General features: G+C 46.8%; 2 protein-coding genes across 4 annotated transcripts in view; both read left to right on the plus strand.

Annotated features, from left to right (window-relative positions):
* Cass4 (Cas scaffold protein family member 4) overlaps positions 1 to 7,833 on the plus strand; it is a 40,223-nt gene extending 32,390 nt beyond the window's left edge. Inside the window, exons 5-7 of one of the 2 annotated variants that reach the window (XM_040732935.1) lie at positions 711 to 1,967; positions 4,119 to 4,196; positions 6,199 to 7,833. In XM_040732935.1, the coding sequence (XP_040588869.1) occupies positions 711 to 1,967; positions 4,119 to 4,196; positions 6,199 to 6,609 (1,746 nt within the window). In that variant the 3' untranslated portion in view covers positions 6,610 to 7,833. The remainder of the gene's footprint in view (positions 1 to 710; positions 1,968 to 4,118; positions 4,197 to 6,198) is intronic. The other variant, XM_021229752.2, reaches the window with a different exon arrangement.
* A 4,536-nt stretch (positions 7,834 to 12,369) lies between these two features.
* Rtf2 (replication termination factor 2) overlaps positions 12,370 to 25,000 on the plus strand; it is a 41,010-nt gene continuing 28,379 nt past the window's right edge. Inside the window, exons 1-2 of one of the 2 annotated variants that reach the window (XM_021229754.2) lie at positions 12,370 to 12,529; positions 24,729 to 24,823. In XM_021229754.2, the coding sequence (XP_021085413.1) occupies positions 12,461 to 12,529; positions 24,729 to 24,823 (164 nt within the window). In that variant the 5' untranslated portion in view covers positions 12,370 to 12,460. The remainder of the gene's footprint in view (positions 12,530 to 24,728; positions 24,824 to 25,000) is intronic. The other variant, XM_005074465.4, reaches the window with a different exon arrangement.

Below are 25,000 nucleotides of genomic sequence, written 5' to 3' on the forward strand. Positions count from 1 at the left end.
TCATGAGGGGGACCTGTGTAATCCACGTTGGTCAGCACATTCTTCCAGATGCGTCCTGCAGACCTGCAGCTGTCCCAGGAGCGTGGGATCAGGGAGGTCTCCCAATATTGTTGCACTTCAGCTGTGTCATGCGTGATGTGTAGAAGTTGATTAGGTATGAAAGAAAAGACTAGAGAGGCCGTTAGGAGCAGAAGGAACACGTGGAACATTAAATATGAGTGAGTTTTCTGAACTAAGGAGAGAAAAGCAGCTTGGGAAGGTGAACGCTGTATTAGTTCCTTTTGCTGAGGCGAAACACCATGACCAAGGTAACTTACAAAATAAAGCATTTAATTGGGGTTATGGCTCCAGAGCTTAGAGTCCATGACTGCAGAATGCAGGCAGGGCAGCAGGGCCAGCTGAAAGCTCACATCTTGAACCACAAGCAGGTGCTTTTGAAACTAAAGCCTGCCCTGTGGCCCATCTCCTCCAACAAGGCCACGTCTAATCCTCTCAGACAGGCTCGGCCAACTAGGAACCAAGCATTCAAGCACATGAGCCCATGGAGGCCGTTGTCGGTCAAATCACTACCGCCTTGAGAGACATTGAGTGACAAGAGCAGAGGGACTCCTCTGAAGGACGCTAAGCGGGAGTGCCACTGAGATGCAAATAACCTTTCAAACTCTCCTGATTGCTACTAACCTGGACAGCACTGTGTGCTTCTCTCGCAGGGACAGAGTGTTGTGCTGACGCCAACCACTGGCTTCAGACAAGGCGGTGGCTACAGCACGCTATCCAGCCCTCAGAAGCCAGAATGGATGAATGACACGCCGGTGTCACTGGGAAAGGCCCACGTCGGAAATGCACCTCTGGCCAGCTTCACCAGAGAATCAGGGTCCAGGGCTGGACCAGGCTCCGCCTCCGCTGTGCACATTGGAGCTGTGGCCCTCCCCCCACAGCTGGGGAGCACGGGGCAGAAGAGTGGACTTCCAGAGGAGCCTTCCTACGCCGTCCTGGCACCCAGGGACTCGCTTCCTTCCGATGCAGGCAGCAGCTACAGGGTCCCTTCCAGGTTTCTCGTTCCCAGAGTGGAGCAGCAGAACACCAAACCCAACATTTATTACACCCCCAAAGCCACTCACGGCATGTCTCAGGCCGGGAGAGAGCTGGAAAAAGTCAAAGAGGTTCCAGAGAGCATCCCCTGGGTCTCCAGACACACAAGTTCCCTGTCCCCTGACTCAGACCAATTATCTGTTGCCAGCTCAGACAGCAGAGCTAGTGTGGTGTCTTCGTGCTCATCCGCATCCACGGACTCCTCCCCGGGCTCCTCCTCAGAGGACTCCGCAAAAGAGCTGTGGATGGACATGGACTTTGCCAAAGAGACGGCAATGGCCCTGCAGCACCAAGTCGCCAGCTCGACAGCGGGCCTGCTGCTCTTTGTGAGCAGGACTTGGAGGCTCAAGGACTCGTTGGAGACCAACGTCCACGGCATCCGCAGGGCCGCTGACCACACCGAAGAAGCCTTAAGAGAGTTTCTGGATTTTGCCCAAGGGGTTGGTGAGACCGCTCGCAATCTCACAGACAGCCAGCTTCAGGCTAGGATTAGAGATCAGCTCCAAATAATCTCGGGTTCTTACCAGACTTTGCTGGACGCCAAAGGGAGCCTGGACCGCTGCAATTGGTCCCTTGAAGTTCTCGTGATGGACAAAGTCCAAAACAGCCTGGATGACCTGGAGAGGCTTGTCATGGTGGCACGTTTGGTTCCAGAAGATGTCAAGAGATTTACCTCCATTGTCATTGCCAACGGGAGGCTCCTTTTTAAGCAGAACTGTGAGAAAGGAGAGACGGAGTTGAAGTGTGAAAAGTGCATCCGGCCTCCCCAAAGAGAAACTGAGTCATACCAAAAGAGCAGTCCCTTCAACAGACAACTGGCGAATGAACACTGCCTTGAGCTGGTAAAGAAAAACAGAGTGAACGTCTGTAGACAGGTGAGTTCGGGTGATGAACCACCAGGGAGCTTCATTTGTTTCTTGAAATGGTCACCACAGAGGGATATGCCGGGAATGTGTACATGTGTAAGTGTGAACCTGTGTGTGTGAGTGTATACCCATGTGTGTAAGTGTATACTCATGTGTGTAATGTGTACCCGTGTGTGGTAGTGTGCACCTTGTGTATACGTGTGTGTAAATGTGTACGTGTGTGGAAGTGTGCGCGCGCGTGTGTGGAAGTGTGTGCCTGTGTGTAAGTGTGTGTGTAAATATGTACCTGTGTATGTGCCCATGTGTGTACCCATGTGTGTAAGTGTGTACTCGTGTGTAAGTGTGTACCCGTGCGTGTGGAAGTGTGCGCCTGTGTGTGCGGGTGTGTGTAAATGTGTACCTGTGTGTGGAAGTGTGTGCCTGTGTGTATATGTGTGTGTAAATGTGTATGTGTTCATGTGGAAGTGTGCACGTGTGTGGAAGTGTGCACTGTGTGTACCCGTGTGTGTGCGTGTGTGTATATAAATGTGTACCTGTTTGTGGAAGTGTGTACCTGTGTGTATACATGTGTGTAAATATGTATGTGTGTGTGAAAGTGTGCATGTGTGTGTGTGTGTGTAATTGTGTACCTGTGTGAGTGTGTGGAAGCCAGAGAACAACCCTGGCTGTCATTCCTCAGTGTCTCCCACTGGAAGCAGCCAGGTAGGCTAGACTGGCTGGAAAGCGGGACCTAGGGATCTGCCTTCCTCTCCTCCTGGTGCTGCAATGACAAGCGTGTGCCTCCACACCCAACCTTTTTCCATGGGTCCCAGGGTTGGGCCCAGTTCCTTGTGCTTGCAAAGGACCTCACTGATTGGGCTGTCTCCCAGGACCTGTTGGAGTATGTGTGTGCATATAGTGTGCAGATGTGTGGTGTCTTAATCTGTCATTCTCCACCTTGTTTTCTACTGTTGTTGTTTGTTTGTTTGTTTGTTTGTGACAGGGTCTCACTATGTAACCCTGACCTGGAACTCACAGATCTGCCTCCGCCTCCTGAAGGCTGGGTTTAAAGGTGCGTGCCGCCAGGACTGAAACAACTCTGTTTTTACTCTTTATTTTGAGAAAGGATCTCCCTAAGTTGCTCAAGCAAGCTTTGAACTTGGGTCCCTCCTGCCTTAGCCTCCTGTCCTAGTTAGGGTTATCGCTGTTATAATGAAACACCATGACCAAAAGCAAACTGGAGAGGAGCGGGTTTATGTGGCTCACACTTCCACAGCACTGTTCATCACTGACGGGAGTCAGGACAGGAACTCAAGCAGGGCAGCATCCCGGAGGCAGGAGCTGATGCAGAGGCCATGGAGGGTGCTGCTTGCTGGCTTGCTCCCCATGGCTAGCTCAGCCTGCTTTCCTAGGACCATCAATCAGCCCATGGGCGGCCCACCCACCATGGGCAGGGCCCTTCCTGGGAATAACTAATTAAGAAAACACCCTGCAGTCTTGCCTACAGCTCGATCTTGTGGGGACAGTTTCTCAATTGCGGCTCCCTCCTCTCCCGTGACTAGCGTGTGTCAAGGTGACATAAAAACTATCCAGCACATCTCCCATGATGTGGAAACCACAGGCCTGTGCCACTAACTGCCAGGTTTCTCCAAATTTCTAGGTTGAGTCATTGTAGATATGTTTCTCAGAGTCAGAGGAGGGCAGCACACATTCTTCCCAGTGCGGGACTGAGCAGCCTGCTGCCCCGGGAACGCCTTTGGACCCCACAAGGAGACCTTGAGTTCAGGCACTGCCAGACTTCAGAGCAGAGAGCTGGCCCTTCCCAGGAAGTTGGCTGTTTTTAATTTCCATTTTTATCAGGCTACATTGGCAGGCATGATCCAGCCCTTTGTTACCAAAGCCAACGGACGCATCAGGAGGAAGAATCATGAACGAAATCTCACATTTAAACGTAAATTTAAGTGGGACACGGTGGTGCACGCCTACAACCTCTTTCCTCAGGAAGCTAGGGCGAGGGTGGCGAGTTCCAGGCCAATCCAGGCGCCATGGCAAGATCTCAAGGGTGAGGAGGGGGCACAAACCACCAACCATAAAAACGAAACAAAAAAAAAGTGAACTTCAGCAGTCACAGTAATGTGAAAGCTGTTCATATTAGTAATGTGAAGATTTAAACTTTGTCAGAAGCCACCTAACCTACAAGAAAAAGGAGAGCCCATCTTGGAAGGAAGCTCAGATGGAAACAAAGATTTCCCTGCCATGGTGAGACCCCATACTCTCTGGGGCTCTGGTGAATGTGATTGGTCCTGGAGCGCTCTCCTTGGGCTATGAAAATTCAGACCTATAGCTTACTCCATGTTAGTGACATCTATCTGCCTCCTGCTCTCCTTAGTAGTGTGGGGACCCTGGGCACTTGGGTGGAGCATAGGCTCCTAACCGTCAGGGAAAGCATTTTAGGTGCTCTTCAGGGTTGCCGTAGACAACATCCACATGACATTAAACGACACTGTCACATACCCTTTAATAATTTTCTTTCTCTCCCTCTGGTCTTTGTATTTGGAATCAAATCTAGGGCTCTGTTCAAGGCAGGCAAAGTCAACTGAGCTACACCCAGCCTGGCAACCCTTTCATATTTTGATGATGTGCACAGTAGAGCATTTCGTTTCGGGTTTATGCTTCTTCATAACATCTCTGACACCTGATCATTGTCTTTGAAACCAAAGATGTTATCACTGTTTGTTCTTGTTCGCTATCTTTTATTTGTGGCAGAAGGCAGCTTTCCATTTACCAACTTTAAATGTTTCCTCTAAATCAGTTCAAGTATGAACAATGAGTCCATGACGAGGGAGATGGCTTGGTGGGTAAGAGTATTTGCTGTGCAAGCATGCAGTCCTGAGTTCTAATCCCCAGAACCCATGTAAAAAAGCCAGGCATGGCTGGGTACCATGTACCTGTAACCCCACCATTGGGGAGGGAGCAGGTAGAGATTCTGGGAGCTCACTAGCTAATCAAGATGGGGTCCTTCTGACCCTATCTCAAGGCAATAAGACAGGAAAAGATTGGGGAAGAACCTTGACACCATGTTTTGGCCTCTGAATGTATGTGCACAAGTAGTATCTGTACATACATGCAACCCACACACATATATACGCTGTCATTTAAAAATCAAGCAAAAAGGCAGTCAATGTGGAGAAGAGGCAAGAGGAATGAAGGCTACGGAAATTGTTGAGGTGCAGTAACCCAGATCAACAACTGGAATATTAGAGAGCAAAGGGGGCAGAGATGCCCGCTGACTTAGACAGGGCATCTGTCTTCTCAGAGACAGATACGGACAAGAACCCAAGCCTCTTAGAAGCCAGCTCCACAGCCCCTAGCACTTGGCTTTGACTCTGTCCTGCTGTTTTATCCCATGTGAGGAGTGCCTTAGACTTATAAAGGTGTCACCACTGCCCGCCAGTCTTACTGCAACTCTCAGTCTCTGATCTCTTGGGTCTGGGCAGAGGTCAAGAACCTGCATCTCCAGCAAGTGATGTTGATGGCTGCTCCAAGGCCCACATATGACAGTGCTGCTTCACACTAACAGGGCTTCCTCATTGGCTCTGGGGACAGGGATCTATGTATGGGATACCCCATTCAGCATTCCAGGACCCCTGCCCACTAACTGCCCACAGCATTTCCCCATTAAGAGGTGATGATAGCTTCCTCCCCATCCCTGCCCCAGGTAAAGCTTTAGAACATTTTTCATTTGCCTACAGTTGATTTTCAAGCGGAGATGCGCATGATGTCTGTCTCGCTGCTTCTACTCTCTGCCTGGAGACCAGGGTGCACCACATAGGTCAGGCCAGCCTTTGAACTGGCAATCTTCCTGCCTCCACCTCCAGAGTAGGGATAACACTTCTTGAACATTTGGAAGTTGCAAATTTATCATTATCAGTGTGCTCCTTAGGATGCATTTTTTAAGGTTTACAGAGCTGTTTGAATAAAACTGTCCACACAAATGCACTACAACCTCTAGCACAAGAATACATACCGTTGCACGTCGAACAATGTTGCTTTGAAAAACATTGGCATTCACTTGTCGGACAAATGTCACAGCCAGCTCTGAATTTCCTTAACAAATCTGCTTTTTCTTAGAAGGCTTCTTGCAAATTGCAAGGAATGGCCGCTGCACTCTGCTGACGGCTCCGGCCCTTACGTGTGTCGTATCTTCTCCTTCTTTCTCCCTACCTTACGTGTGTCGTATCCTCTCCTTCTTTCTCCCTAGAGTCCTAGCTCTCTCACCTCTCCGCCGCCCAGCCAGCGGGACGCAGTCAGGAAGACCCACCTGTCCGAGCACTGCAGGCTCTACTTCGGAGCACTCTTCAAAGCCATCGGTGTCTTTACCAGCAGCCTCGGCAGCAGCCAGCCCCCCGAGGTCTTCATCACTCAGAGCAAGCTGGTCATCACGGTCGGGCAGAAGCTGGTAGACACATTGTGCAGGGAGACCCAGGACCAGGATGAACGCAACGAGATCCTGCGTGGCAGCAGTCACCTGTGTGGGCTGCTCAGGGACCTGGCGCTGGCCACCAAGAATGCAGTGATCAAGTACCCGAGCCCCAGCGCACTGGGCTGCCTCCAGACAGAGGTGGAGAAACTAGAGTATCACACTCGGAAATTCAGAGAAACGCTGGAATGAAGCCTTTCTAACGCCTCCTGTAGAGGTCAACTTCCTGGCTGGCTTCACACCCACAACTGGCATCTCTCTGTCCTGTGGGACAGCCAGTCAGATAGGCTGAAGCAGCCACGGTCCTCGGAGGTGGTATTAGTAGGTGGCCAAGCCTCCGAAGGATACTGGCTGACCACAAGGAGGTCAAGAAAGAGGCAGGTGACAAGTCAGGGTCTTGTGACACTGAACTCACTGTGCCAAGGTGTACAACACCAATAGTGGGAGTGGCACTGTAGAAGCCATGTTTCCTGCCAGTCAGATGTGTGTGGGGGTTACAGTCTTTCTACACCTATTTATTAGGCAGCACCTGAGGTCACATTACAGGGGCTGAAGTGACAGAGGCTCTGCCCTTGGAGTCAGTCTGATTGGGAAGATGGACGACAGGACGAGGATATGTCTGCAGTCTGTCTGCTGCTAATGAGAAATGGAAAGTTGAGGAAACAGGAGGAAGGAACTTCTGTGCAGAGGATTGATTTCTGTTGCACTCATTAGAAAACGTGATGACCTGCAGGGATTGGTGGTGCCTGACTTTAAGTCCAGCACTCGGGAGCCAGAAGCAGACTGACCTTAATGAGGCCAGACCAGTCTATAGTGAGTTACAAGACAAAGAGGGCTATATAGTGAAAACCCACCAAAGTAATGATCATTTACTTTCTATCTGTTAGTTTTGGATTAATACTGTGAGATGTATACAAAGTGTGTGTGTGTGTGTGTGTGTGTGTGTGTGTGTGTGTGTTGTTAGAGACTGAATCTAGGATTTCATGAATGCTAAGCATGTACTCTGCCACTAAGATTGATCCGTAGCACCCCCCAGTGTATTTTGGCTGTGTTACCTCACCCCAAAGGCAACTGATATGTGTTCTGTTGGGCTGTCTACTAACTTATTTTGTATGTTACAAACCCTGTATCAGTCCGTTCTACTCCTCAGTTAGATTCACTTTATAATTCACTAGTCTCAAATCTGTTATATAATTACCTGTAATCATGGATTTAAACACATTTGCAAGGTCCCGGGAGATGGCTCGGGAGGTAAAGGTACCTGCTGCCAATCTTGATTGCCTGAGTTCTATCCCGGGGACCCGTGTGGTGGAAAGAGAGAACTAACTCCTGATAACTGTCTTTGAACATTCACACACACACACACACAAAGACCTGAACTGTAGTTTTAAAAATTAAAACATCTACGCACACTGACAGTGGTCCTTTCCTTGAAGAGTCTCTGTGACATGTCACCTGAGCGCCGGCACCAAAGTGCCATTTGCTGACACCGTGCCCTCTTTGAGGGCACCTGCAGGGGTGTGTGCAGGTTTGTGTGTGTCAGTCCAGACTGGAAAGCAAAACCATCATTTGTGTGTCCCTGAGGGCAGACAGGAAGATGCGGCATAAGGTGACACCCACACTGTTCACAGCTATGGATGTGTTACCAAACACCCCTCATGCAAACCACTTCCTCTTTTTCTCCTCGAAGCTCAGCCTTCCAACTCATGTTGCCATGGTTATCTCATCCTTCACCCTGTGCAACTCACGTCACTATGGTTACCTTACCCTTCACTCCATGGGAAGGGCCCTGTCTCTCATGTCACATGCTGCCTTCACAAATCGTCTCCAGGCCATGTCTCCTGTAGTGGTGCCAAGGATGACTTCTGTCCTCTCTCATGTGATGGGCACTTTTGAAAAAGTGATTGCAGGGACTGCAGAGATGGCTCAGTGGCGAAAAGCACCCGCTACTCTCACAGAAGGCCCGGGTTTGGCTCCCAGCACCCACGTGGCAGCTCACAACCATCTGTAACTGTAGTTCCAAGGGATCTGACAACCTCTTCTGTCCTCCTCAGGCAGCAAGGGTGAAAGTGGTGTAATACATACGTGCAGATGCATGTGCATACAAACATATATCCATACATACTCTTATATGCAAACACTCACACACATAGAATAAACATAAATCCTTTTTAGAATATTGAATGTAGCGGCCAGAGAGTACTTTCTTCTCTTCCAGAAAACCTGAGTTCAGATCTTAGCACTTTCAATGGGCAGCTCACAACTGCTACAGGAAATCCAGTGTCCTCTAGCCTGAGAACACACACACACACACACACACACACACACACACACACACACTGACCATAAACACACACACTCACACGCATACTCCTCTTTCTCATGCCCACATTCCCACATTCCCCCACCCATCCACACACACTCTCACATTCCAATAACCCTAAACACTAGCTCAGTGTGGCACTGTGATGCATCGAAGAATTTCTCCTGCCAGTTCTAAGGACACAGAAAAAAGAACCGAGGTTCGGGGAGAAGAGGCTATGTGGGCGTGCCCCGAGTAACCTTTCGGCATTATCAGTCACTAGGAGGATTTACAGAACCCAGTGCAGTCATACTCAGAGCTCCGATTCATTTCTTTTTTTCCTCTTATGTTTTCAGGACACGGTTTCTCTGTGCCGCCTCGGCTGTCCTGGAACTCACTCTGTAGGCCAGGCTGGCCTTGAACTCACAGAGATCCTCCTGCCTCTGCCTCCTGAGAGCTGGATTAAAGGTGTGTACCCCATATCCAGTGACAGGGAAGAGACTTCAGGGGTCAGATGCATGGGAACCAGGAACAAGCTTCCAAGAGACAAGATCATGCTGCACTCTTCAACCACAAACTGCAGCGGCGTGTGCAGGGTGTTGCTAAGCAGAGGCGCTCGTGAGAACCTTGGCCCCAACACGCTGACTGGTGAATGAAGACACAAGTGTTCTATGCCAGGCACATCCCAAAATATCCCGGCCTCCAGGGGAAAGCAGATGGTTGGCCTGAATCTCACTGTATGTATGGTTTAGGTGCAGAAAGCCATGCTTAGTCATTCTGAGGATGGTGAAGAACCTTCCCAATTCCAAGCTCCCATGTGCCAATCAAGGGCCCACTTTTCAAGCGGGGTCTCCTAAGCATGGCAGTCAGGCCTGCTGCGTGGGCATACATCTGCACAGAGACAAGGATTGGAAGAACCGAAAGCAACTGCATTCACGTTCACATTGTTAAGTGGCCCACGTCCCTCTGGTCCCAGGCGTGATGCAGAGGTGGTCCCAGGTGAAGGCTGGACACCAACAAGTTTGGATCAGGGCCAGGAGCTCTTAGCTCAGGAATGCGCCAACTCTTGCAACAAATCCTAAGCACAGGTGCTGGAGCTGTGTCTCCGAGACACCACGCTTACCTGATTTTCAGCAGCTGGCACTTGGGAGGCTGAGGCAGGAGGATTGCTACAAGTTGAGTACAACCAAGGCTAGGTACTTAAACAGTGTCTCAATTTTTTTAAAATTATGCCTGTAACTATCAATATAGGTATCTATAGATATAGATACATCTGTCTATAGGTATATCCGTGAATTTTAGATCAGCCTGCTATAAATCAGCCAGGGATACACAGTGATCCCATCTCAATAAAATAATAATAGGTATCTACCGATAGATAGATAGATAGATAGATAGATAGATAGATAGATAGATAGGTGGGTGAGTGGATGGATGCATTATTGACCAAAAAACCTGTCCTGCACTCTGGAGGGAGAAACTATCTTTATCTTCCAAGGTTGTTGGTCACAGCATTGTTGAGAAGACATTCAGAACAAAACACCATGTGGTCTGCTCAGACATGCAGAAATGAAAGACCGTCATTGGGAGTTACCTTCCAGTAAGGTCAGGGACGCAGCTGGAAGCAGGGAACAAAGGGTAAAACCTCCTTGCTACAGAAATACGGGTCTATCTACTCAATGATGCAGACAGCCTGTTTGCACTGCTTCCTGGCCCAACACTGTCCTAATGCCTCACAAGCTTGCACCCAGGCCCTTCCCAGTGGCAGACAGTCTAGCAGCTTGGTGGCCTGGTGCCGCTTTTCATATTCTTAAATTTTTGAGTTGTGTTCAAACCAAGAACTGTTGTCAAAGGGTGTGTATCGGTTGGTAGAGTATGTATTCAGCATGCAGGAAGCCCTGGGTTCCATCCCCAGCTCCTCATAGGCAAGCGCTGGCACACGACTGTAATCCCAGCAGGGGAAGGGCCAGGATTTCAAGGTCATTTTCAACTACACACGGACTTTGAGGCCAGCCTGGGCTATGTAGACCCTTCCAAGTAAGCAAACAAACAAACAAACAAAAAAATCCTTGCCAGCAAAGCGCAAACCCATTATGTACAACATCATGAAAAATACTGCTCTCGGCTGCAAGCACCTCCTCCCCTTTTTACATAGACAACAGCCATCATGGGAGTGAGCCTCCACAGACTCCACAGACTGTGGCCATCAATGAAGTGAGTCTCCACAGACAGACAGTGGCCATCACGGGGGTGAGTCTCCAGAGACTGGCTCCACAGGGTTGCCCAGGAGCTTTAGAATCACATGCAATCTGTCAGCTTTTGACAACTTCTTGTTAAACAAATGTTTCTAATATCCAACGTTCTGCACCATTTCCTCCACAAAAAGGAAAAGGAAATGGTGGGTGGTGGTAACACCAACTTGACCTCAATTAAGTTCAGTTCGCCAAGAGGATGGAAGTGGCGAGTGCCCACCTGAGAGATCTTCCAGCGTGACAAGCACTGGGGACTCATGCATCCATTTTTGTGCAAATACATTCTGTTTTTGAGAGTCTTAGCTGGGCATGGTGGCGCACGCCTTTAATCCCAGCACTCGGGAGGCAGAGGCAGGTGGATCTCTGTGAGTTCGAGGCCAGCCTAGTCTACAGAGTGAGTTCCAGGACAGGCTCCAAAACAATACAGAGAAACCCTGTCTAAAAAAAAAAAAAAGACCCCTGTCCACTTACTCTCTTTCCTGCTGTTCTCCTGCGGCAGACAGGACTTTTCCCGTCTCCCTCTTCTCTTCTGTCCTCTCTCTGTCTCTTTACCTCTCTTCTCCACCCCCCACCCCTTTCCCTTTCTAATAAAACTTCTCACTTAAGCTCTGTCTGCCTGGCTTATTTGCCCTCTTCCCAATGTGGCCACCCTGCATCTATCCCTTCCTTTCCTTTACCGTCACTAATCTTTAACTGGCGCGATGGGATGGGTGGCTAAGCTTAGCTTGTGGTGACACTGGAGTCCTCAAAAGTCTGGACAGTGAGCAGACGCTGGTTTGATCCCAGGGACCCCAGGGAGATCCAAACCTCCTTCTGCGGTACTCACAAGGTGCACATAGACACACGCAGGGCCACACACGTGGTCTTTTGTTTGATTGTTTTTGTTTTGTTTGGAAACAGGGTTTCTCTGTATTGTTTTGGAGGCTGTCCTGGAACTCGCTCTGTAGACCAGGCTGGTCTCGAACTCACAGAGATCCGCCTGCCTGTGTCTTCCCCAGTGCTGGGATTAAAGGCGTGCGCCATCCCCGCCCGGCTGTTTTGTTTTTCAAGTCCGGACTTAAACATGAGAGCTAGCTGAAGTGACAGGCCTGGCCTGCGAAACGCTCAGGGTCCAGGGGCGCAGGCCTCGCAGCCAGCGCCGCACGAGCTCCCCAGTGCTCCCCTGTGCTCCCCGTCACACCGGACCCAGCAAAAAGCCCCGACCAGCGGGGGAAGACAAAGGGCCCGCCTACGGCCGGAAGTAGACCCTCTCCGGAGGATACGCCCGCCTACGGCCCTGAAGCCGCGCCCAACTCCGGGCACCGTTCCCATAGCGACCGCCGCTGAACAAAGTCTCCGCGGATCCACGTAGCGGCCCCCGCCCCCTCCCGCGGCGCGACGGCCATACGCGTCATCAAGGAGCGCCGGAAGTGGGTGAGGTTTCGGCAAAGACCCCGGAAGCGGCGGCGTCTGGTTTTTTTTTGCTGCGGCTTCTGACTCCGGCCTTGGGATGGGTTGCGACGGAGGAACAATCCCCAAGAGGCACGAGCTGGTGAAGGGGCCGAAGAAGGTCGAGAAGGTCAGCGGGGACCGCGGGCGGCGGGGCTCGGGATAGAGTGTTCACCGGCGCCCAAGGAGGGTGGACTGTTTGCGGTCTACACTGGGGGCTCCTCCCGACAGACGCGGTCAACGTTAACGCTCTAAAGGACAGCGGCTGCAGAGCCAGGGGTGGCCCAGCCCGCGCCGGGACCGTGTCTGCAGTTAGCAGCGATCGCGCCCGTAGACGCCCGAGCGTTTCTGTTTTGCTTTTGAGCCGGGCTCTCACTGGCTGGCCCTGGCTGTCTGGAAACCCTGCCTGCCGAGTGCTGGGGTTAAAGACGTGGGCCACCGCGCCTGGTCCTTTATGCGCTTTAGAAAGTTACGTTTGTGTGTGGGCCCCGCGAGTGCCGTACCCACGGAGGCCAGGAGAAGGGATCCGATCCCCCAGGAGCTGGGGTTACCGGGGGTTTTTTTGTGAGCCGTCAGACTTAACTGTTAAGGACCAGACTCGGGTCCTTTGGAAGAACAGTGCAGAGATTTAACCACTGAGCCTCCCTCTCCAGCCTGAGCGTTGTGTATATTCAAGGAGGCTCCCCGGAACGTTCCTTGTTTCGTGAAGTCAGAGCCTTACTAAACTATTTTAGCACTGAGCACACTGAACTGGTGGTTGATCCCAGTCGATCCCCACAGGACTTGGAGCTCCTAGTGGTGGAAGCTGTGCACCGTTCCTCTTTCAAAACTGGCAGTTTCTGACCCAATGAATATTTTTGCTTGTTTGTGGAGTTTGGTTTTTGGTTTTTCGAGACAGGGTTTCTCTGTGGCTTTGGAGGCTGTCCTGGAACTCGCTCAGTAGACCAGGCTGGCCTCGAACTCACAGAGATCCGCCTGCCTCTTCTTCCTGAGTGCTGGGATTAAAGGTGTGGGCCACCACCGCCCAGCCCCAATGAATATTTTGAATAATGGGTGAATGGTCTCTAAATATTGAGCAAAGTGTATAGTTCTACACTAATGGCAGGGAATTGAATCCAGGAAAGTGAATTAACGCTGTGAGAGTCACTCAGCCTGTAGTTGTGAGCCGCTATTCCCACCCGGCTATGTGCATTTCAGAGGGAGTGCCAGTGATGACTGTAAGGCATGGAAGACCCGTGATACAGCTCCCAGCACGGGGAGGTTCACGTTTTCTGATCCAGCATTCAGAGAACTGTGGGGTGGGAGGTGAATCCCACCCAGTGTTACATTTGAAACACTGCTATAGCTTCCTGTCTCGTGCCTAATCAGTTCCACTGGGCCCTGTGTGAACAGACCCCTGTTTGCCTCTCTGCCCTCCTCGTCTGCCCCTGTTAGCGCTTTCATTCTGTTAGATAATGTAGGCCTTGCCCCATCATCCTGAACATTCCTCACTCATAGTGACATCATTATTTTTTCATCCAGTCCTTATTGGGGGGGGGGCTGCTTGAGGCGAGCTTCCACTGTCGGGTAGCTTAGGCTTGCCCCAGACTTCTGTGGCTCTCCTGCTCCAGCCACCCGAATGCTGGGTTTACCGTGTGAGCTCCTCGGCTCTGTTCCCTTGTGTCTTCACCCAGCCAGCTGCAGCTGGGGCTCCTCCCTTGAAGTCAGTCTCCCAATGTGCTACTTTGTCACTTTTTAAATGATGCCTGTCATTGTGGTTATTGACTGTATAACTCTCCCCCATGAAAACTGGGGTCCCTGGATGCCTTAGCTATGCAGCTTCTGCCATATTTCTGCACACAGACATCTATCGCACGTGTGTTGAAAGTGAGGATAGGGTACCCTAAGGCCCTGTCAACGTGTCACATCCAAATGTGGCTTAAAGGTGTGTACTTAACCGTATCCAGCTCATGGTGACTTGGACTCCTGTTGGAGACCTGTCACCAGAATGACAAAGTCATGCTTAGGAGTCTTACACTTGTTTTTTTTTCTTTTAATATTTATTTATGATTTTACCTGTATATGTATGAGTTTACTCACACCATGTGTGTGCAGGAACCCAAGGAGGCTGTGTTGGCTTCAACGGATGCTGTAACGATACGCGACACACAATTACTGAAAATAAGGCTAAGTATTTTATATAGAAAATTACTCACAAGTTACCAAACCCAGAGAAGCCCAGCAGATCTCAGCTAGCGACTGGACCGGAAGCCGAACTCCAGGAAAAGAGAGCGAGACTTCCTGTGCGCTGTCTTTTATGCCCTCCCCCCGTAACGCCCCTAGCCATGCCCAAAAGTGGGCTTGGCTAGTGACGTAGTTCCGCCTACATACGTATACATCTTTACCTCCAGCCGTATACGTCTTTAGTCCTGCCTAAAGTGGGTGTGGTTAGCGGTGTGGTAAACCGCCCTTTTATTACCTCATCTGTATGCGCCTCTAGTAAGTCACATGTTTAATGGCGGCATAGACTTAGTAAGTCACATGTTTAATGGCGGCATCAGACTTCCTCCTACAATTCCCCTTTTAGTCTAAAAAAGGACAACTAACTTGTGTCCATGAACAAAATGTATCAAACATCTATTCTATCTAAACCTAAACTTATCTTAAACACCCAAATAAGAACACCTCCCTCCAATCCCAACTCTAAAATAATTGAAAACTAACACTAACAGGTGTAATCTTATAATATCAATAGTAGGGAGAGGGGGCGTGGAATTCTCAAAACTACTTCCTGCTGAGATGGGACGATGATAATCTCATGGGGACCTGTGAAAAGAAAATGTTAGTATAACAAAATCTGAGTAGATCAGACAGTCTCAGTATGGCAGGAGATGCTTGATTGAAGTTCCTGACTGGGGTTCTAGTGTTGATTGAAGCTCTTATCTTGAAGCTCTGGTCAGATTGTAGAAGATGTGCTATTTCCGTTCCTTGGTCTGGAGTTGTGTCAAGTGATGTAGTTTCAAGCCAGTTTCAGGATAGTGCTTGTCAGGTGGAGTCAATGATGTGGGGCAATTCAGATGCCACCAGTCGAATCAGGTGAAGTCAAGGAAGTGGATCCTCATTCTCTTTCGGAAGCAGTTGAAGATTGCTGTCAGGAAATCCCTTGTTCTCTGGAAAACTCAAACATTACTGTTAACAAAGAAATATTTTAACTTTCATATGTATGCATACAGAAGAGGTGACAATAGGGAAGATGGAAAACCTGGAGGAAATTAGACTGTTCAGAAAAAGAAATCCATAGATAACAGTCCCTCATTTTTTATTTCTTCTGTCTTATATCAATGGCTCTTTGATATAATACAGAAATTCTGAATTGTATTTAAATAATATGCTTGGGTTTAGAGTAGGAGAGCCAATCCAACTCCAAAGCCAGCTTCAGTTAAATGAATGGGGACTGAGGTATGTGAAGAAATAAAGATAAAAGGGTACTATGAAAAAACAATATAGAGAGATTTAGACTTTGATACCACACAGTGAGATACTGTTTGTTTGATGGTCCTCAGGGTAGCTATTCATTCTTCTACAGGAATCCATAAGTCCAGTATACTTTGCTGAGTTTACCTGTGAATACAAAAAACAAAACACTTCTCTTTCCTTTTAGGAGGTCACTTTACCCATGGTGGACTATGAATTCGTAGATGGGCTGTTATCTTCCTCCTCCTGAGATGTTTTCTGTTCTGATCGAATTTTAATTAATTTTGATGGAACCCAAATCTTTTCTTCTCCTGTGGAAACAAAAGCATAACCCCTTCCCCAACGTAACACATATCCTGGTTTCCAGACTGAGGTCATAACATCCTTAAAATACACCGGTTGGTTCAGTTCAGAAGTCTTCTCTGTAGTCCAGTGTCTTTCTGCTGCAGTTTGTCCTTTTTCATCAGCATTAAGAAAATTCAACGTTAGTAAAGCATTGTGTAACCTGTGTTTAGGTGTCTTTGTTTTCCCTGGCTGTTTATGAAGCATCTCTTTTAAGGTTCGGTTAGACCTTTCAATTATTGCTTGTCCTGTGGGATTGTAAGGTATACCAGTTACATGTTTTATATTATAATATTTGAAGAATTATTCCAATTTACTGGAGACATATGCTGGACCATTGTCAGTTTTTATTGTTTTAGGTATACCCATAACAGCCATTACCTCTAAGAGGTGTGTAATAACAGAGTCAGCTTTTTCAGAGCTGAGGGCAGTAGCCCATTGGAAGCCTGAGTACGTGTCTATAGTATGGTGTACATATTTCAAACTGCCAAATTCTGGGAAGTGAAATACATCCATTTGCAAAAGTTCATTTCTGTGAACACCTTTAGGATTACAACCTGCTGGTAATGGAGTTTGAGTGTACAATGAGCAACTGGGACAATTTCTTACTATTTCTTTGGCTTGTTGCCAGGTGATAGAAAAATCCTTCTTTAAACCTTTGCTGTTAACATGGTGTTTCTTATGAAATTCTGAAGCTTCCAACACATTACCTACTAATAAACGATCAATTTCATCATTGCCTTGTGCCAGAGGACCTGGCAGACCTGTATGGGATCTGATGTGTGTTATATATATAGGATGAGTCCTGTTTCTGATGATTTCCTGCAATTGTAAAAACAATGAGGTTAATTCTGTATTATCAGGAACAAATTCTGCAGTCTCAATGTGCAGGACAACTCTTTCTGCATACTGAGAATCCGTGACTATATTGAGAGGCTCTGTAAAGTCTTTAAGTACCATGAGAATGGCATATAACTCTGCCTTTTGTACGGAGTTGTAAGGGCTTTGAACTACTTTACTTATATTTCCTGATTTATACCCTGCTTTACCTGATTTGTTTGCATCCGTGTAGAAGGTAAGAACTCCAGAAATAGGTGTTTGCCTCACGATACGTGGAAGAATCCAAATTGTTTTCTTTATGAATTTGATTCTCTCTGTTTTGGGATAGTTATTACTAATACTTCCCAAAAAGTCACTGCAAGCTATTTGCCAATACTCATTATCCTTCCATAAGGAGGAAATTTCCTCATTCGTTAAAGGTACAATAATTTCAGCTGGGTCTTTCCCAGTCAGTTGACGAAGCCTTAATTTACCTTTTAATATCAAATCTGAGACCTTTTCTATATAGGTTTTCAATTTTTTATTCTGTTTATGTGGCAGAAATACCCATTCTAGAATGATGTCGTCCCTCTGCATTAATATTCCTGAGGGGTATTCTCTAGATGGTAAAATAACCAGAATACAGTCCAGATTTGGATCCACACGGTCCACATGTGCTTCTAATATTCTCTTTTCTACCCATTCTAATTCTTTTTCAGCCTCAGCTGATAGTACTCGTGGGCTGTTTAGGTCTTTATCTCCTTTTAAAGCCATTTTCAGGTGTTTTAAATCATGCCCTTCTACACCAATAATCGTCTGTAATTGAGAGATTTCTCCTAATAGTTTTTGAAGATCATTAAGAGTCCGGTAACGATCTCTTCTGATCTGTACTTTCTGTGGTCTAATTTTCTGAGCATCTATTTTATAACCTAAATAGTTAATAGAATCTCCTCTTTGTATTTTTTCTGGGGCAATTTGTAATCCCCAGCGAGGCAAAATTTCCTTTACTGCCTCAAACATCTTTTCCAAAGTATCCTTATTTGAATCAGACAATAATATGTCATCCATATAATGATATATTAACGAATGTGGAAATTTTTTACGAATTAATTCTAGAGGTTTATTCACAAAATATTGACACAAAGTTGGACTGTTTAACATACCTTGAGGTAGTACCTTCCACTGGAATCTCTGTACCGGACGGGAATTATTATAGGTAGGTACTGTGAAGGCAAACTTTTCTCTGTCGTTTTCTTGTAACGGTATGGTGAAGAAACAATCTTTTAAGTCTATAACTATAATTGGCCAATCCTTAGGAATTAGAGAAGGTAACGGCATCCCAGGTTGTAGAGACCCCATAGGCTGAATTACCTTGTTGATGGCTCTAAGATCAGTGACCATTCTCCACTTACCAGACTTCTTCTTGACAACAAAAACAGGCGAATTCCACGCACTAGTTGATTCCTCAATGTGTCCAGCATCTAGCTGTTCCTGAACTAACTTCTCCAAAGCCTCTAACTTCTCAGATGTCATAGGCCATTGACCCACCCAGACAGGTTCATCTGTCAGCCATTTTAAGCGTAGAGCTTTCGGTTGCTCTGTAGGTTTGGCACTAGCATCTTGCTTCTGCACAGCCTGTACATTTGGCATCTGTTTTCTGTACTGACTTACTATATTCTTTCTACCACTAAGAGCTTGTCTATAATTCCTAGCTGATACAGGAGGAATTTTAATCTGCGTATTCCATTGCTGGAGTAGATCACGACCCCAGAGGTTTATAGCAATATCTGCAACATATGGCTTTAACCTTCCTCTCTGTCCTTCTGGCCCAATAAAGTCAATCCATCTAACGCTCTGTTTAACTTCAGATAGGGTTCCGATCCCTAAGAATTGAACATTAACCTCTTTTAAAGCCCAGTTTTGTGGCCAGGACTGCTGATTAAGGATAGTGACGTCACTTCCGGTGTCCAGTAATCCGTAAATCACCCTATTATTTACCTTAACCGGAAGTTTGGGTCTATGATATTGTATAGAAGTTTGCCAAAATATATGTTTTGTATCTCCTCCTGATGTAATTGATTCATCCTCTGGAGCTAATGTATTATCCAGTGCCGTATTATTTACAATGGGCAGTGGATCTTCTAATTGTCCTGGGAAAGGCTGTCCTCCACTGTCACTGGGAATGACTGGATAATCTTCCTTTTCTAATTGTCCTGGGAGAGGCTGTCCTCCATTGTCACTGGGAATGACCGGATAATCTTCCTTTTCGGGGCTCCATTGAGCCCCGGAAGCCCGTTTCCCTGCTGTAAAGATCTACCTTGTCTGTCTATTGTGGAATGGCATTCATCAGTCCAATGGCGCCCCTTCCCACACCTCCTGCATAGACCAGGAGGCTTAGGCCTTCTGTTTGATGCATTCCTGGTAAAAGCATTATTTCTAGGAATGCGTTGTCTACAGTTCCTACTAAGATGTCCTATTCTACCACAATTAAAGCATGTTGGATCTTTACGCCTATTTAAATTCTTTGAGATTGCCTTCCCTACCCATGCCTCTATATCATCACAGGTAGGGTATTTGGCATCCTGGTGCCTCCTCAAGCCTGTAGAAATAGCTTCACCTACCCAAGCTCCTGTATCCTGACTTTTACATTCCAGGTTCGCTGTATGCAGGACCCATTCCTCCAATGGCGCTGATCTTATTTTTAATGGCCAAATTACCTGCCTGCATTGAGGATTCGCGTTCTCATACGCCAAAGATTCTATAAGAAGACGCCTGGATTCTGGGTTCGCTACCTGTACTTCTACTGCTCTGGATAATCTCTCTAAAAATTCAGTGAACCTTTCCCTTGGGCCCTGTAATACCTTGGTGTAGGGTTGCATTATCTCTCCTGTTTCACAAACCTTATCCAAGGCATTTAAAGCAGCTGTACGGCACAAAGACAACATGTGCTCGTCATATGCAGATTGAACCTGCGTGTCAGCATAAGGACCCTCCCCAAGAATCTTGTCTTGGGGTACTTCATGACCCTTCTGCAATTCCTGAATCTCAATTGCTTTTGCTTCTTGCCTCCACAAAGCTCTCCATTGAATTTGGCAAGAATTTTCGAGCACTGCAGAGGCTAATTGGGCCCAGTCTTTTGGGGTTACTTTATTTACAGTAGCCCATGAGGTTAGGAGCTCTCTGACAAAGGGAGAATGAAGACCATACAGGACAATGGCCTCCTTAATATTTTTTAGATCCTTCATCTGTATAGGCTCCCAGTGATAAGCAATGGGACCATTTGATTGTTTTTTCGTTGCTGGTTTTTCTGTTACAGATACCGGAAAAACCATAGGGAACGCATAGCAACCTTAGGGAAATCATTCCGGCATTTGAGAAGCTTTGGGAAACTCCTGTCCTGACCTGTTGCCTGTATTTCTGACTCTGAAGTATCAGATTGAGTGTCTTCTAAATCCTGCAGTCTATTCATCATTGTTTCTCTGAGCTCCTGAAGTTCTTGGGACAAATAATTTTCTAAGGACGTCATGGAATCTTTCATTTTTTACATTCATCATTTACATGTGATTCCAAATTTCTAATATTCTCATCCTTAGCAAGTACCTCAATAGCATGTAAACTGCCTTCTACAAATGATATTCTATCAGTTAGTTTATCATTGCTCTCAGACATGGAACAATTCTTTTCTGCTAGCATTTCAATTTTATGTTCCAGTCTTTGTAATTTGCTAGTGAAATCATCAAACATGGAACCGTGTTTTTCGTTAAATGTTTCCACATTATGTTCCAATTTTTCAATTCTCTCTGTGGAACACATTTTTCCTGATAGTAATTCAATTTTGTGTTCCGTCTCTTTAAATCTGTTCGTCAGACCTACATTATCATTTTTAATATCCTGAATATTATCTACCAACCCTTTCTTACTCTCCTGCAATGAATTTTGCACTTCCTGAATCCTTTGTATTAAGATTTCAAAACTATCCTGCGATGACTGTATGACCTGTATAAGTTTATTCCTATTTTTGAGCCATTTCATTAACAAAATTATATTGATTATGAAGCTAATAGTCACCATCGTGGGTAGGAAGTACCTTTCAGGTAGGTCCTCAACCCTTTCTAAAATCCCATCCATACAAAAAACAAGAAAATTCTTAACATCCTGCATCATAGTGTTAGCTGTTGACATTGTATAAAGCAGTTACGTTTGTTACCAATGGAGTAATTCAGGCCGAAATCAACAGGCTGCCAGCGAAAGAGCACGTGGCCGGAGTCAGCAGGCCGCCAGTAAAACAGCACGTGGCCGCAAGAGAAATCTTGGAATACCGCCTGACCTTACCGGCAGGTAGTAGGTGCTGGTTCCTGGCGGCAGGAATCGTGCCTTGCCGAGCGAAGTGGTGAGGAACTTAGCGAAAGGAGAGTCCACGTGTGCCTGGCCGGGCCAAGAGAAGCCGCTTTTCCGGGGTGCCTGGATCCGGATTTCAATCCCGCTCCTAGATAGTTACTTATAATAGAATTTATAGTTAGGTAAGTTAGGTGTTCTAGATATACAGAAATATATTTGAGATAGATAGATAGTCTTCAAACCTCTCAAAGACCTTCAGAACATGGCATTTAAAATGGTTTATGGTTTTTCTTGACAATGAGAAATGTCTGTTCCTGGCAGCACCAATTATGTCTGAGAGGAAGATGGGCATCGAAGAAACTTGTTATGGAGTTTGCTTTCAACATGGCAAGATTAGCCATTTGGGCAAGAAACTGCTCTTGCCTAGACTGTTTGACTATTGTTGTATAATCTGGACATGCAGGACCCATAGGGATGTGACTGCTGAACTAAGTCTTACAGGGTTCCTGCTGCATGAAAGAGTCTACGGGACTTTCTGCAGGACACAGAAAAATGACTGACAGACTGCTGATGCAGATGGACAGTTTGAAATTTCCTGCTTTGCTGAGAAGTGTTCCAGATACATTGTGGCCTATGGGCTGAAGATGGATGCCCCAACGTTACAGAGGAACTTCGGGTGACTGGCCAGGCAGTAAGATATCTCTGTCAATCCTAGTGTTTATATATTATCCTTCTGTGGTCTTTGATAGAGTTGAAGACAGATAGTTATAATTATAGTTTTCCTTAGTTATGATAAAAGAAAAGCTACATATAGGACTTTGTACTCACAAGGATGGGATGGATGATATTTTCTTTAAATCTTGCTAAATGTTGATAGACAAAATATTACAACTGTATTCTTATTTGATAACTGTTCTGTTATATATGATTTGACTATGTCAAAGTTAAGACCTTTCTTTTTGTTTAAACAGAAAAGAGGAGATGTTGGGGGAAGTCCTGTGCATTTGTCAATAAAGTACTGTTGAGCCTATAGGAAACCTAGATAGGAGGGACTAGGAGTCCAGGAGAACTCTGGGAAGGAGAAAGACAAGAGAGTTCGAGATGTAACCGCATGGGGTAGGAAGCCGGGAACTATTCACCGGTAAGAAACATACTCAGATTAACAATTATGGGGTAATTACTTAAGTCAGAGCTAGCCAGTAACAAACAAGCAAGGCCAACAGCTTCATAATTAATATAGCCTCCTGTGTGTTTATTTGGGACTCATGCGGATCTCGAAACAGGCTGGCGCGGCAGAGCCCAGGCGACTGGCGGGGGATAAACCAAAGCGGCTAGCAAGGAAAAAGCTTCTCTTAACAGGCTGGAAAAGGGAATTAGAGTTCCCTGGAACTGGAATTGTGAGCTGCCTAACATGGTTACGGAAACCAAAACTGGGTCTTCTGCAAGAGCAGTTTTTTGTTTGTTTGTTTGTTTTTTGTTTTTGTTTTTTTGAGACAGGGTTTCTCTGTGTACCAGCTCTGGCTGTCCTGTCAGTTTGTAGATCAGGCTGGCTTCAACTAACAGATATTTTCCTGCCTCTGCCTCCCGAGTGCTGGGATTAAAAGTGTGTGCCGCCGCCGCCGCTGCCACCACCACCTCCCAGCTTTTAGTAATGCTCTCAAACATTGAGCCTTGGCCAGCCTTGTAACTTGGCATTTTTATACCCTCTGCATATTGCGGAAAGAAATGCCGTGTTCTATAAGGTTAATTTACTGTGGAATACATTAGTGTTGATGTGTAGGGCTGGGGCTAGATCAGAGGTCGAGCCCCTTTTAGTGTGTGCAAAGTGGTTCGCTCACTCCCTCCACTCCCCCAATTCTGTTTGTTTATAGTGATTGTACACACAGTTTAATATGTGATGTGAACTTGTTTTGTGTGTCAGATGTTGGTGGGTCTTTATTTAACATAATATTAATTTAAAACCTTTTTAAAATTTGTGTTATGTGCTGCATATGTGGAGGTCAGATCAACTTTATGACACTGGAGATTGAACCTAGGTCTCCATGCGTGTTAGTCAAATGTCTTTCCGCCCTCCGCATTCTTCACATCCCAGCCATTTACATGTTTTCTTTTTGTAATTTTGTAGGGGTTTTGGGGGGGCTATTTTGGTTTTTGTTTTTTTTCAAGACAGGGTCTCTCTGTGTAATCTTAGCTATCCTAGAACTTGCTCTATAGACCAGGCTGATCTTGAACTCCGCCTCCCCAGTGCTGGGATTAAAGGTGTGCACCCCACTTCCCAACTCTCTTTTTACAGCTATTAAAATACGTATATTTATTTGGTTGGGGGCTATGGCACATAGATGGCACATGTGTGGAGGTCAGAGGGCAGCTTGCAGGAGTCAGTTCTCTCCTTTATCATGTGGGTTCCAGGGACAAACTCGGGTTTGTAGAGAGAAGCCTTTTCCTTGCCAGCCGCTTTGGTTTTTCCCCACCAGTTGCCTGGACTCTGCCATGTTGTAGTCCCCAAATAACACACAAGACACTGCATTAATTATGAAGCTGTTGGTCTTGCTTGTTTCTTACTGGCTAGCTCTGACTTAAGTATTTACCCCATAATTGTTAATCTAAGTATTTCTCTTACCGGAGAAAAGTTCCGGACATCTTACTTCTCTGGCATGCTATATCGTGACTCCCTGTGTTTCTCCTACCCAGAGTCCTCCTCGACTCCTAGTCCCTCCTATCTTGCTTCCCTATTGGCCAACAATGCTTTATTGACATATACACATGACTTCCCCATCACGGGTCATCAGACATGGAGGCAAGTGCCAGTCCCTCTGAGCTGTCCCTCTGGGTCCATTGTTTTCATTTAGAAGCAGGGTCTTGTTGGGTTATCCAGGCTGGCCTCCAACTTTATCCTCTGCCTCAGACTCAAGTACTGGGATTATAGTCATGACTGCTCCTAGGTGTGTGTCAGTATCCTTGATTTAAAAATTAGGAACATCATAGCATGTACGTTAGTTACTTTTCTGTTGCTGTGATAAAACACCATGACCAAGGCTACTTAGCAAGGCGTTTATTTTGGCTTATGCTTCCTGAGGGTGAGTCCATGGCAGCCAGTGACAGAACAAGAAGCTGACTGGCCATATTTTCATCCACACAGAAGCAGAGAGTGAGCAAGGTGTGGGACAGGGTTATAAATCCCGCAGGCCCACCTTAGGACTGTGCTTTCTCCAGCAAGGCTACACCTCCGGGGTTTCTTAACTTCCCAAACAGCACCACCCAGTGGGGACCAAGTGTCCAGGAGCGTGAGCCAGTGAGGGACATTTCTCATTCAAATCACCACCGTATGGCAGCAGGTACATTTTACCTGAAAGGACTGTGTGTGTTTTCTGTCTCAGGTCGACAAAGATGCCGAGCTGGTGGCCCAGTGGAACTACTGTACTCTCAGTCAGGAAATCCTGAGGCGTCCGATCGTTGCCTGTGAACTTGGCAGGTATGGATTCCTTACTGAGTCAAGATGAATTGCTTCTGTTGATTTTGACGAGAACATTCAGGTGCTTGAGCAATCAACTAGGAACTGTCCTAAGCAGATGGTAGTGGGGAAGATGAGCCTGGGTCTGGCCATAGCTCTGCACCTTCTTCCTCAGTTTGGTTTACCCTCAGGAGCCAA

Source organism: Mesocricetus auratus, unplaced genomic scaffold (genome assembly GCF_017639785.1).
Source record: "Mesocricetus auratus isolate SY011 unplaced genomic scaffold, BCM_Maur_2.0 Super-Scaffold_100028, whole genome shotgun sequence".
Classification (NCBI taxonomy): Eukaryota; Metazoa; Chordata; class Mammalia; order Rodentia; family Cricetidae; genus Mesocricetus; species Mesocricetus auratus.